At 42.3% G+C, this 14917-nt stretch overlaps 1 protein-coding gene across 1 annotated transcript in view; it reads right to left on the reverse strand.

Moving 5' to 3' along the window:
- The window catches only part of rtn1a (reticulon 1a), a 52919-nt gene extending 38030 nt beyond the window's left edge, over window positions 1-14889 (reverse strand). Inside the window, exon 1 of the mRNA XM_014210748.3 lies at window positions 14442-14889. Within this exon, the coding sequence (XP_014066223.3) occupies window positions 14442-14661 (220 nt within the window). The 5' untranslated portion in view covers window positions 14662-14889. The remainder of the gene's footprint in view (window positions 1-14441) is intronic.
- Window positions 14890-14917: the final 28 nt, after the last annotated feature.

Raw genomic sequence — 14917 nt, forward strand, 5'->3', positions numbered from 1 at the left:
CGGGCGCAGCCAGAGTCGCCCGCCAGCCGGGTGCAGCCAGAGTCGCCCGCCAGCCGGGCGCAGCCAGAGGCGCCCGCCAGCCTGGCACAGCCAGGGTCGCCCGCCAGTCCTCCGGCGCAGCCAGGGGCGCCACCTAAGTGGGCCAAGCCGAAGGTTTGAGCCACCGCCGTAAGGAAGGCCCACCCGGACCCTCCCCTTTAGAGTCAGGTTTTGCGGCCGGAGTCCGCACCTTTGGGGGGGGGGGTACTGTAACGCCCTGGCCATAGAGAGGGTTTTTTGTTCTCTATTTTTGGTTAGGCCAGGGTGTGACATGGGTGGGCGTTCTATATTCAATTTCTATGTTGGTGTATTACTTTGTTTCGGCCGTGTATGGCTCTCAATCAGGAACAGCTGTAGATCGTTGTTGCTGATTGAGAGTCATACATAGGCAGCCAGTTTTTTCTTTGGGGTTTGTGGGCGAATATTTTTCCTGTTTAGTTTTGTTAAACCTGACAGAACTGTTGCTGGTCGTTTTTGGTTTATTTTTGTAAAGTGTTCATTCGGTCCATTAAAATTATTCATGATGAACACATCCCCCGCTGCACCTTGGTCTCATTTTGACGACGGCCGTTACAGGTGGGCTATTTACAGATGGACTATGTACAGGTGCAATGATCGGTAAGCTGCTCTGACATCTGATGCTTAAAGTTAGTGAGGGAGATATAAGACTCCAGCTTCAGTGATATTTGCAATTCGTTCCAGTCATTGGCAGCAGAGAACTGGAAGAAAAGGCGGCCAAAGCAGGAGTTGGCTTTGGGGATGACCAGTGAAATATACCTGCTGGAGCGCGTGCTGCGGGTAGGTGCTGCTATGGTGACCAGTGAGCTGAGATATGGTGGGGCTTTACCTAGCAAAGACTTATAGATGACCTGGAGCCAGTGGGTTTGGCGACGAATATGAAGCGAGGGCCAGCTAACGAGAGCATACAGGTCGCAGTGGTGGGTAGTATATGTGGCATTGGTGACAAAACGGATGGCACTATAATAGACTACATCCAATTTGCTGAGTAGAGTGTTGGAGGCTATTTTGTAAATGACATCGCCGAAGTCAAGGATCGGTAGGATGGTCAGTTTTACTAGGGTATGTTTGGCAGCATGAGTGAAGGATGCTTTGTTGCGAAATAGGAAGCCGATTCTAGATTTAATTTTGGATTGGAGATGCTTAATGTGAGTCTGGAAGCAGAGTTTACAGTCTAACCAGACACCTAGGTATTTGTAGTTGTCCACATATTCTAAGTCAGAACCGTCCAGAGTAGCGATGCTAGACGGGTGGGCGCGTGCAGGCAGCGATCGGTTGAAGAGCATGCATTTAGTTTTACTAGCGTTTAAGAGCAGTTGGAGGCCACAGAAGGAGTGTTGTATGGCATTGAAGCTTGTCTGGAGGTTTGCTAACACAATGTCCAAAGAAGGGCCAGAAGTATACAAAATGATGTTGTCTGCGTAGAGGTGGATCAGAGAATCATCAGCAGCAAGAGCGACATCATTGATGTATACAGAGAAAAGAGTCGGCCTGAATATTGAACCCTGTGATACCCCCATAGAGACTGGCAGAGGTCCAGACAACAGGCTCTCCGATTTGACACACTGAACTCTATCAGAGAAGTAGTTGCTGAACCAGGCGAGGCAGTCATTTGAGAAACCAAGGCTGTTGAGTCTGCCGATAAGAATGCGGTGATTGACAGACTCGAAAGCCTTGGCCAGGTCGATGAATACAGCTGCACAGTATTGTCTCTTATCGATGGGAGTTATGATATCGTTTAGGACCTTGAGCGTGGCTGAGGTGCACCCATGACCAGCTCGGAAACCAGATTGCATAGCGGAGAAGGTACGGTGGGATTCGAAATGGTCGGTGACCTGTTTGTTAACTTGGCTTTCGAAGACTTTAGAAAGGCAGGGTAGGATAGATATAGGTCTGTAGCAGTTTGGGTCTAGAGTTTCTCCCCCTTTGAAGAGGGGGATGACCGCGGCAGTTTTCCAATCTTTAGGGATCTCCAACGAAATGAAAGAGAGATTGAACAGGCTAGTAATAGGGGTTGAAACAATTGTGGCAGATAATTTTAGAAAGAGAGGGTCCAGATTGTCTAGCCCAGCTGACTTGTAGGGGTCCAGATTTTGCAGCTCTTTCAGAACATCAAGATTTGGGTGAAGGAGAAATGGGGGAGGCTTGGGCAAGTTGCTGTGGGGGGTGCAGAGCTGTTGAGCTGTTGACCGGGGTAGGGGTAGCCAGGTGAAAAGCATGGCCAGCCATAGAAAAATGCTTATTGAAATTCTCGATTATTGTAGATTTATCGGTGGTGACAGTGTTTCCTAGCCTTAGTGCAGTGGGCAGCTGGGAGGAGGTGCTCTTATGCTTACATTGCCTGTGAGCATCAGAGGGGAATCAGTTCAAAGTCAAAAAAACTTCTGATTCCAGGAGGACCATGAGCTGTTGCTATCGATAAGGTGTCTGATTAATCATTTTCACCTTGAATAGAAGTAGAGGGACTTTTGTCAGAGGTTGCTTGTTGTGAGCGCTGAGGGAACTTTATGCACTTGGCCAGATGATTCTGCATCTTTGTTACATTCTTCACATATGATTTGGCACAGTATTTGCACATGTACACTGTTTTTCCTTCTACATTAGCTGCAGTGAAATGTCTCCACACATCAGATAGTGCTTGTGGCATTTTCCTGTAAAGATTAGAAAAAAATGTGTCAAAAAATAAAATTAAATACAATTCCATGTACAGATAAATAGTTAAGCAGTTTGATTAAACAACTCCTTTGTAAGATTTTTTTTTTTTTAATGTAACGTATGGAAATAGGTGAATTAATACTCCTCAGTTAGCAGGCTCAAGCAAGCTAAAACCCACATGGTAGCAAACATTAACAAGCAGAAATTGTTAACAAGTTAGAAATGATTTAAACACACTTTTCTGTAGGCTACTATTTACTAGTTGACAAAAAATCATGTACATCATATAGAATATATTCACCCCACACAGTATTGTAATCAAAACTTACCAGAAAGCATGTAGTCCTTGGCTCAGACAGTGTAGTAGTGTGGTCCCAATAGCATCTCATTAGTGTGCAAGATCTTGAGAATCAGCTGTACATGTGATGGAAGAATGCACTGTGCATGCAGAGGGTTGCAATTCCATTGAATTGGGGATAGTTAACCAAAATATGCTACAAGACCTAGAATTGCCTTATATGTATCCCACAAAAAAAAGGTTCACTGTTATAAGCTAACCTTTTTGATGAATTTAAGCAAAATTACCAAAATTCCCAGGCTTAACTTCCGGAAAAATTCAGGAAATTTACTGGAAAGTTTCCGACCCTTTGCAACCCTCCTCCCCATCTTTCCTTGAATGGCCGCCTCCCTTCCCCCTGTTCTGTTGTCCCTGTGGATCCTGCTCCCTCTCCTCATGGCATTAGAGAATGTCTACAATGTCCTTAACAATACATCATACAAAACACAATGTCATGAACACCAGGCTAAACCAATGATGCAGAGACACAAGACAAAACACTCTAGATGAAAAAACATGGTGAGTTCCTAAGCAGAGCAACATGGCAGCCCTTTGACACACTGCAGTAGGTAATATTCTTTTAAATAGAGTAGACAAGGCAGCACATGAAGTGTCTGAGCATCATCAGGCTGTTCCTAAAGCATATGGGAACAGCTGTTGCTGTGGTTTCTAGAGTTCAATAGGGTTCATGAAGCCATACTGACAGCCAGTCAGGCTCCTAATGTATAATCCTCTTATGGCTCTCCTTTCCCCCCTGTAGGCCCATTCTGCTATCCCCCTGACAACACCAGCAGCATAATCTACCATCGACGGGGTCAAATTAACTATACAGAATTGGACAGGACTCGGGACTCATAAAGACAACATACTGTGAACAGAGGTGAACTCTGGAACTGTTTGCAGAAGTCCTGTTGATTCATGGCAGTGGGTCACACGCACCCCCCATATTCTCTCTCCACACCGCTGGCTGCTCTAGAGTCTGACAGTGACGTAGCGCTGAGCGGTTACTTGCTTATGACCCGCAGAGGGGTCTAAGATGCAGAATGATGGGAATAGATGGGCTGAGTGTTCAGCAGACAGACATCAGGGCAGCAGTGGCAATAAGAGTCTGCTCAGACAGACAGGGAAGCTGTCTACTGAGCCACATCAGCATACAGCAGCAGTGGACATTGTGGTGCAGCAGCAGCAGCACCCAGTCAGACATTGAAAAAGCCCCACAAGACCAAGCAAGCGCTTCAGCTCATTCAGACTGGATCAGATGTGACAGCAAGGGAATTCTCATTTCAGAATTTGCCACATAACATAATCATGCTTCTGAGTGGATAACACATTTAAATAAATCATTTCTGGTGGATCTGTTGTGAAGGGGTAATTCCACGTTAATGGAAATATGCTTTGACTCGATTTTTCACTTGAAAATGTATGTATGCCAAAACATATGCCTCATAAACCATATAACTCTATGCACAAGTCCCAGATCTGTACTATATAGAAATGCATAATATGATATGAATATCATTATTTTCCTGGTGATAGGTAAAGAACCGTAGAAATATGCAATATCCTACATATTTGGGTATTATTGTAATGAGCTACGCCCCCAAACAAGACCACATTTGGTTGGTCCGGACCAGACCAAATCTGAAACAATCATAGACGTCTATATTTCATAAGTTTGGACATCACACAGTACAGCCAGTAAAGTAGAGTTCAGTACATTATACTGTACTCTACTTTAGTGTACTCTACTTTAGTGTGCTCTACTGTAGTGCTCAAACTTGTGAAACATCTACATCTATGATTGGTTCAGATTTGGTCCGGCCAAAGGATGCTTGTTACAGTAAATGGAAAGAGGGTAGGTGGTAGGTGTCAATAAGAGCCCGGAGAGGTGGCGTTTACTGTAGCGAGAAAGAAGAGTGAGAGACAGCGGCAGAGAGAGAGGGAGTGTGAGAGGATATCCAGACTGTTTTCACAGTCTTGCTTTTGACCACCAGATGACAGAAAGTGTAACGATGTGCTCTAAGAGTCGGGAAGCAAGTTCAAGGAGTGAGTGTTTTAATAAACAAAACATAATACAAAACAAGAAACACTAACAGCACACACAGACATGAAAATGGCTTCCCTGTGGCTCAGTTGGTAGAGCATGGTGTTTGCAATGCCAGCATGGTGTGTGCAACGCCAAGGTTGTGGGTTTGATTCCCACAGGGGGCCAGTACAAAAAAATGCATGAAATGAAATGTATGCATTCACTACTGTAAGTCGCTCTGGATAAGAGTGTCTGCTAAAATGACTAAAATGTCAAATGAAACAGAAACAATGAATCCTGGGGAAGGAACCTGTCACGAATCCCTCTGGAACTTTCATTATGCATACCTGTCCCCTATTCCCACTGATTAGTATTTGTATATATGTGCCCTAATGTTCACCATGGTGCGGTCGATTATCCGTTGGTGCGTGTGAGTACGTGTGTTTTGGGCTTTCGTGCCATTGTGGATTGCGCAGATGATTACGGGTCTCGTCCCGTGTGTTAATCATTGTGCGTGTGTTATTTATTCGAGGTACTCCTCGCTCTTTTGTTTGGGTTTCATCCCTGTGTTTTGTGTACATGTTTTTTTGGTCTTCGTCCCCGTGCCTTTACACGGCACGCCGTAATTTGGGGTATTTAAAAAAAAAATATTACGCATTCCTGCGTCTGTCTCCTGAATCATTCATACCAGCGTGACAGAACCAAAGGGAGTGACATATATAGGGCACAGGGGCGGTTCTGGGGAGGGGCCAGGGGGGGCCAGTGCCCCTGTGACAACAATTTTGGACCCCCTTGTGGCCCCCCTAAATGTGGAGTATGAAATAATTTTTACATAACTAATTTTTTGTATCGTTCTTTTTTTACATCCGTTATTAGACAGTGGCAACGATGATGATTATGAACATGGTCTTTTGCCTGCTAATGCCTGCAATGCAGTGAAGAAAACGATATGACAACAATAACGTCTAATGTAACTGGCCCCTCTAACAGCACAACTGGCCCCAGCTTGGCTGGAGACAAAAACGTGATAACAGATGACATCTAAAGTATTGACTATTACATGTACTGTATAGGCTTGGAAGCAGAGGTTCGATGAACTGCATGTAGGTGGCCGTGGCCCAATGCATTCATTCCACAAGACTCTGCCATTAATCTCAGGATAATGATAGTGGTCTTCAATGTTGATGATCTTTCTCTATTGTGTTTGGCTGCGCTAATTTGATATGTCTAAAATAACAACAATCAAAACAACTATCGAGGGGATTTGAAATCAAAGAGTCATGTCGAGTCTTGGTTTGTTTTCCTAATGTCTTGCAGTTGCACACAGAACTGTCAGTTCCCCTCTAGCTCCCAGGAGCCCCACTCCCTAAACCTCTCCACTCCCTAAACCTCTCCACTCCCACCTCCATGCAGCCTTCTGGCCCTGAGGGGGGCATAGGAGATGCTGTGCTGCATCAGCATCGCTCTGGAGCAGGAAGGCCATTAATAAATCGCCATCATGCCTCTTCTTCTACTTGTATTGACATTCAAATGAACTCATTGTGTTTTACAGACACTGTTGTTCAACTTTACTGTACAATGCTATAATTACTAGAATGACGTCTCGTTGAATGAAAGTAACTGAAAAGTGAATGTAGGCTTACACTGTACAGCCAGTGTTTATACTGTATGCGAACCTGGATAAACACTGAACAGTATCCGTATTACTGTTACTGTTTTTCCATGTTCAACCAGTGTGGCATCTCTTTTCAAGAGTCCTCTCCAGCAAACCAGACAAACAGAGGGCGAGAGGGGGCTTACATTAGGGTTCTTCAAACGGAAACCTCAGGCAGATAAGAGGGTGACAATGAGAAAGGGGAAGAAAGAAACAGAGGCGTTGAATTGAGGGAAGTAAGTAAGCAAGAGGTTTCACAAACACAGCAAATAGAAGTTGCTCAAAAGTGACAACGGGGGTATTAATAGGTAGGCAGCTGAGAGGGAAGTCAGGGTATATAATTGCAAATTAACTATTGATAACAGGGCATTAAGATTGATCCATGGCATACAATAACTGTAAAAATATTCTGTTTATCCACCATCTTCTTAAACGCCCATTATGGCTGGACAGGCAAAAAATTGTTATTGTCAATTGGGATGAGAAAAAATCTATAAAAACAGTCAGCCTACACACAAGAAGCCCTATTGTATTCAAGTTGTGAAGTCAATGGAAGCTTTGGATGCCAGTGCCACCTGTCATTTATCGATCCTGGTGAAGTCCTTGCCTGAGTGGAATGGTGAGGATAGATTATTTGAAGATCCAGACTGTGTGTCTACAAGCTGCCAGCTTTGCAGCCCAGTTGTCAATTAACTATTTTATTGTCTCACTTCACTTTCATTTATAGCCAAGACACACACGCCATGCACTCAAGGACACACACACAAAGGACACGTAGGACAACATGCACAAATTAGTGTCTTTTTTTGTCCCCAGTCTAGTACGGGGAGAAAAAAAATGGATGAAATGGATGCATTCACTACTGTAAGTCGCTCTGGATAAGAGCGTCTGCTAAAATGACTAAAATGTAAAATGTATTAAATTTGGACTAAATACTGAGGACAGTGGTTGGAGTCCACTGACTGCCAACATCCCTCTGCATCCAACTACCAACCAATGTGGACAGAGAGTTGAGTGTTGAGAGAAGCCTAGTGCTATTGAGCAATTCAAACAAGTCATGTCACATCTATCTCTGTACATCTTTTTATATAAAGACCCCGTGTGGACTGGCTGTGCCACTATGTTTTTTGTTATCATATTATTGCTCTAGATTGCAGGAAATGGCGGTTACAGGTGTAAAAAATAAAATAAAAAATAAACCAACTTGCCGTACTCAGCAGCACCAACTTCTTAAAAAATCCTGGGGAGAACCATGCACACTGACAGTGAGAAGGTTTGAGAAAGCATTAGGCTCGATTCAAAGATAGCACATCGTTGTCTGTGGGGGGATAGAAAAATATTTGGAGAAGAATCTAATTAGGTCCACAGTTCACGACAGCTGACATTCTGTGTTGTCCCTGGAGTGGAAGTTTCATGAACCTCTCTTTCGTTGCTTTATCTGTGTCCTTCCTTCAGCATTAGCTAATTGGCCCTGGAAGCTGAAGAAGATGGATGAGATTGGAAGGCAGTCTGGCAAGAAACAGGACAGGCAGAGGGGCCCAAATCTTTTTATGAGGCAGCACAGACAGAGAACCTAGCAGCACAGTCTCTTGCATCTTCATCATCATTATATTGCGATTGGCAACTTTCATAAATTTGGTGCATTACCACCACTGACTTCATTCGTCTTTCAGTCATCCACGTGGGTATAACCAATGAGGAGATGGCATGTGGGTACCTGCTTCTATAAACCAATGAGGAGATGGGAGAGGCAGGACTTGCAGCGCGATCTGCGTCAGAAATAGAACTGACTTCTATTTTAGCCCTTGGCAACGCAGACCCTCGTTGGCGCGCGCGAGCAATGTGGGAGTAATAATTGAATAACATAGATTTCTACATTTATTTTGCAATGCTCGCACACGCGACGCAAGCGATGTAGTCAGCCTGTAAGTGCTCTCTCTCTCCTAACTATAGAAAATTCCCAGACAGCAGACACCATCTCTCTTGCTTTATGCTGAGATGCAGAAGAGGAGGGACTAGCAACCCCTGAGTCACTGTGTCAAAATGTGGCTAGTGAACAATGATTGGTGTGCTTGTCTGGATAGGAGACATGTAAAGGGAATGTGTACTATTAACCTAATACCTTTAATCTTCAGAAAGTAAAATATGTCTTTCACTATTGCCTTAAAAAAAAAAATCGCAGAATATCAAGCACAGACTTCAAAACATACAATATTCACAGAGACAGAAGAAATGCCAGAATTCTCTCACTTTCTGCACAGTGTGTTTGTTTGTTTTGTCTACCCCAGAGGGCAGGGGAACCCATAAGATGCATATAAATGAACAATTGGAGCGATATCCTCATGTGCATTTCACAGCGTGGTCAGATCTGGTCAGAATTCTGGATGGAGCGACATCCTGCTCATCATTACTACATAGTTTTTTTTATCTGTATTAGATATTTGTGTGCAACATCTCTATGTGCAGAGGGCAGGGATGATTGGGCATCACTTAGCCTAGAGGAGAACAGGCATGCTGTATGGTTCACCGTTATTCTTCTCAAGTTCTGCTGCTGCAACTGAATATGTGTAGCTGAGGTCAGCTACTGGAAATGGGAGGGGCCTAATGTACAGTAGCCTCACTCTGAGGTTCTGTGAGTTATGTGGTCCGAGAAGTATGCAGTTTAATTTTCTTGAGAAAATCATGTGATTCAACAAAGATTGGAACATGATATCTACAGGCGAGAGTGAAATCTGTGTGAGTACATTGTTGCATGGAGAGGGTCAGGGCCAGGATCCTAGACAGGTCAGAACAGGCTAGGGCTTTTCTGTCCAAAGGCTATTGTAGCATCCCCTCTATATGAGCCACGTTACAATTCCCAGCAAGCGAGTTAACCCTATTGGCGCAATGCATAGGGTGTTTGCATTTCACACCAGCGACCTGTTTCCCTACACTATTGTAGACCTGGCTGTCCAGTGTCTGCCTACAGTATTTGAAAGCAGCCTAGCTCTGAAAAGATCCACACTGTGCCTACCAAGACCACAAGTGCCACAACAGAGTGTTTCTATGTTATAGGCAAGGCTAAAAGGTAGTTATGTTTCCCTTTTGATGATTTAGAAATGGCTGCTTTGTGTTTGTGTATGTGCACGCGTGAGTGCGTGTGTGACTGCATGCGTGCATTGTGTGTGTGTGTCTGTGTGCATGCGTGCGTGTGTCTGTGTGAGTTTGGGAACAGGTCCATCCTCTGACTTGAGCTGTGAAGGCACAGAGTGAGTAAACCATTCACGTGAACCTGGGGCGGCAGGTAGCCTAGTGGTTAGAACGTTGGGCCAGTAACTGAAAGGTTGCTGGACCAAATCCCTGAGCTGACAAGGTAAAAATCTGTTGTTCTGCCCATGATCAAAACAGTAAACACACTGTTCCCCGGTAGGCTGTCATTGCAAATAAGAATTTGATCTTAACTGATTTGCCTAGTTAAAAAAACACATTTATCTTGCCATTAGGGCAAAGAATCTGGCAGGCTGTCTGAACTGAAGCCATGTTTAGAAGACAACTTCCTTTTCCACTCAACAACAAAAACAATGTTTTTTTTAAACACTGATATTTAATGCCACGTTTACTAAGACACTGCATTAAATCAGATTACAAATCAGATTACAGGCCTAGATGCCTCTCTGTTTATATGGAAAAAATGTGCTTGCCATCTCAAAAAACTAAATTACAGTGCTGAAAGATCTAAGGAAAAGGCCTGGGTTAAGAAGAGAGCAGGGATTTGAAACACCATCTTATGAATATTTCAGAGGAACTGTGAATCAAAATGAAAGTGCAGGGCTCCAGTTCCCTACTCTCCAAGTGGATGGTGAGCCGTTTCTCCAGGATTAAAAATAGCAGCATAGGTTGAACTCTGCTGAAGAGGGTAATGGACTTAGAACTGAAGCATGAATGATGCTCCCACAAAAACACTGCTTTGAGGTGCAACAGCACACTGCTTAATCAATGCTACCCAACTTCATTAACATGTGTGATAAGGTGATAAGGTTCAGGGTTGGGGAATAACTGATTACAACAAAAAATGAATCAGTTACATTACCAGAAAAAATATTGTAATCTGATTACAGATACGTTTGAAAAACGAGATAATTCCTTCTTGGATTACTTTTACATTTAGAAAGATTACCTTTACATTTAGAAAGAAAAATACATTATGACACCTTTCTGTTTTCTCAATAACATACAAATAAATCAGCACTGAAAAATGGCACAAATGTAAGTTTGTTGCAACTAAGTGAGTCTGACCACAGCCAGAGACCACTATGATGACACGCCAAGTCTGTTTAATAATAATAATAATTTATTCAACTTTTATAGCGCTATTCATCACATAAAGAAACAACTAAAAGCGCTGTAAAGCAACAACAAAAAACAAGCAATTTAAAAACAACATTGAATCATCATCTGTAGATCAACGGTGAAGAGACTGAAAGGTTGAAAACGTTAATGGCTTGATTGAGGTCAGCGGACGGTGGGGAGAGCCGGGAACAGGCAGACAGCACGTTGTCATTGCATTGTCTTGCCATCTACGCCGTCTGTCACTGTGGTTTTGTAGTAGGACTCAGTCCGATGAAGTTAGTTTGGTACTAGCCACTGGACTAGAAGCTAGCCTCTTAAAGGGGAAGGTAATCCAATTAAGTTACTGAGTTTGGGTAATCCAAAAGTTAAGTTACTGATTGCAATTTTGGACAGGTAACTAATAACTGTAACGGATTACATTTAGAGTAACCTACCCAACTCTGCTTAGGATGTGAGTGACTGATTGTATTCTAGCCAGACTGCCTTTGTAAACAAACAATTAGGACTATTTTGGAAATGCAGGCCTAGGGAGCTAACATTTTCAGTAAAAGCTTGTTATGCAGACACAACAAAAAGGCATATAGTGCTTATTTAAAGGAATATATTTTTTTAACTTTCAGTTTAACATTCTAGTGATAAAGCTATGCAGTGTGTTGTCCCTAGCTTGAATAATATTTTTTTAAATGTAGTAAAAGGACTGTACCCTACCAATGTTTGTAGCCTACTAGGCCAATGGCTAGCCCAACATGTACTCTTAAGGAGCCTAACGTTACCATTACTCCTTAAGGTGCAAGTACCTTATTATGTTATTTTCAGAGGTTGACTCAAATTCTCAATTGCGATACGGTTCTAGAAACATAAAGCCCTTTACTTTCATATCACATCAACATAATTTCACAAATGCAAAATACAAACTTACTGTACACTGTTTTAACCGGCTTTATCAGAGTTGCAGATAACAGTATTTTTCAGCGACAACTTTTCTGGCGGCCTTCTTCCGTTACACACAGGTGAACGGGAACATGCTATATAGCTAATTATCATAAGTGGTCTCTCTGTCTTCCATAACCCGTGCAGTAACATGGAGATATGGCTGTTTGGGAACACTAACCCTATACAGTATATAATATATACACTACCGTTCAAAAGTTTGGGGTCACTTAGAAATGTAATTGTTTTTGAAAGAAAAACAAATGTTTTGTACATTAAAATAAAGTCATTGATCAGAAATACAGTGTAGACATTGTTAATGTTGTAAGTGACTATTGTAGCTGGAAACGGCTGATTTGTTATGTAATATCTACATATGCGTACAGAGGCCCATTATCATTAACCATCACTCCTGTGTTCCAATGGCACGTTGTGTTAGCTAATCCAAGTTTATCATTTTAAAAGGCTAAATGATCAATAGAAAACTCTTTTGCAATTATGTTAGCACAGCTGAAAACTGTTGTTCTTATAAAAGAAGCAATAAAACTGGCATTCTTTAGACTAGTTGAGTATCTGGAGCATCAGCATTTGTGGGTTCGATTACAGGCTCAAAATGGCCAAAAACAAATAACTTTCTTCTGAAACTCATCAGTCTATTCTTGTTCTGAGAAATGAAGACTATTCCATGTGAGAAATTGCCAAGAAACTGAAGATCTTATACAACGCTGTGTACTACTGCCTTCACAGAACAGCGCAAACTGGCACTAACTAGAATAGAAAGCTCCCTCACGACGCCAGGACAGCGGAGTCAATCACCACCTTCCGGAGACACCTGAAACCCCACCTCTTTAAGGAATACCTGGGATAGGATAAAGTAATCCTTCTACCCCCCCCCCCCCCCCCCCCCCAAAAAAAGAAAAAAATATATAGATGTACTATTGTAAAGTGGTTGTTCCACTGGATATCATATGGTGAATGCACCATATGTAAGTCACTCTGGATAAGAGCGTCTGCTAAATAACGTAAATGTAAAAATGTAAAAGAAAGAGGAGTGGGAGGCCCCGGTGCACAACTGAGCAAGAGGACAAGTACATTAGAGTGTCTAGTTTGAGAAACAGATGCCTCACAAGTCCTCAACTGGCAGCTTCATTAAATAGTACGTGCAAAACACCAGTCTCAATGTCAACAGTGAAGAGGCGACTCCGGGACGCTGGCCTAGACAGTTTATCATTATAAATGGCTAATTGATCATTAGAAAACCCTTTTGCAATTATGTTAGCACAGCTGAAAACTGTTGTCCTGAAGTTTATTGCTTCAGGACAACAGTTTTCAGCTGTGCTAACATAATTGCAAAAGGGTTTTCTAATGATCAATTAGCCTTTTATAATTTTTATTTTATTTTATTTCACCTTTATTTAACCAGGTAGGCAAGTTGAGAACAAGTTCTCATTTACAATTGAGACCTGGCCAAGATAATGATAAACTTGGATTAGCTAACAAAACGTGCCATTGGAACACAGGAGTGATGGTTGCTGATAATGGGCCTCTGTTTGCCTATGTAGATATTCTATTCAAGAATCTGCCGTTTCCAGCTACAATAGTCATTTACAACATTAACAATGTCTACACTGTATTTCTGATCAATTTGATGTTATTTTAATGGACAAAAATTATATTTTCTTTCAAAAACAAGGACATTTCTAAGTAACCCCAAACTTTTGAACGGTAGTGTGTATATATACATTACAGTATATAATATATATATGTATACATTACATATGGTGTATACATTTAACGTTTTGATTTTTGATGATTGTTTCTCAGTGATATGGAGGATACGGTCATTATGCTTCCAAAACAATAACGCAAGCGATGCGTGTTAATGTTCAGAGCATAGTGGCTCTTAACAAAACTCGCCTTCGTCCAATGACTCTTATGTGTAATGTACTGGAACTGTGTCATGATCAAGGGCTAGGCCCATGGCTAGGTCACAGCCGGCCTGTTGTTTGCTGTCTTCCCTTGGTCTGTTCTGTTGATCTGTTTCTCTAAGACATTTCAATGTAATGTAGACCTAGATTTCATAGTCCATAAACGGTTTTGAATTGTATTTTATCCAAGTTCAAATTCTGTTCTATTCTGTAGTTACCCACTAATAGGAAATCGATTCCATTATTTGCACTTAAGTACATTTCCCAGCCAAACCCATGACTGGTGTAGATTCGATCTACTAAACTTTTCACTGACTTCGTGAGAAAGTACAGAATGTCTGGTACACCACGATGACGAAGGTTCCATCTCAGAAATGTTACACCCCCAAAAATAGGTATTTGTGATAGCATTGTCTGCTATGAGAAATGTAAACAGACTAATTTAAATTACGCACGATGTATATCTATATAAAACAAGTGTTGTCTATAAGTGATAAGACAAATGTTATTGATAAACCGCTTTACCTGTAGATGTAGTTTCCATAGCAACGGGAGGCCTTTTCCCATCGTCCTCAAATTGATGGAATTGATCCAGGTCGCTCGTCTCCTCCCTGGTTTTCGGGTTTAAATCTTCACGTAGTTCATCAAACCGGGGTGGGGTGCTTCCAAACAGGCCATTTCTTTCATAATCGTCCCCAAACCATTTCCCTTCCGAACCTAGTTCGTCGCTGGGCTTCGAAGACATGCTTTTAGGGAGAGGTTGCGCGAGAGATAACAGGCACAAGCTGTAACGCGGGCTACACAATGGATAGTGGGTTGGTCAAACGAATAAAACTGGAAAATATGCTATGAGGACCGACTGCCTTTACAAATGTATACTTAATAAACTGTTAAATTCTAATGGCTGCGCGGTCCAGTCCGAGAGCACAAGTGAGCGAGGTTGATTGTTTAGTTCAGCGCTTCAAAGCTGACGTCATCGTATTAGCTTATTACGGTTGGCA

This window comes from Salmo salar, chromosome 09, assembly GCF_965601325.2.
Source record: "Salmo salar chromosome 09, fSalSal1, whole genome shotgun sequence".
In the NCBI taxonomy this organism is placed as follows: domain Eukaryota; kingdom Metazoa; phylum Chordata; class Actinopteri; order Salmoniformes; family Salmonidae; genus Salmo; species Salmo salar.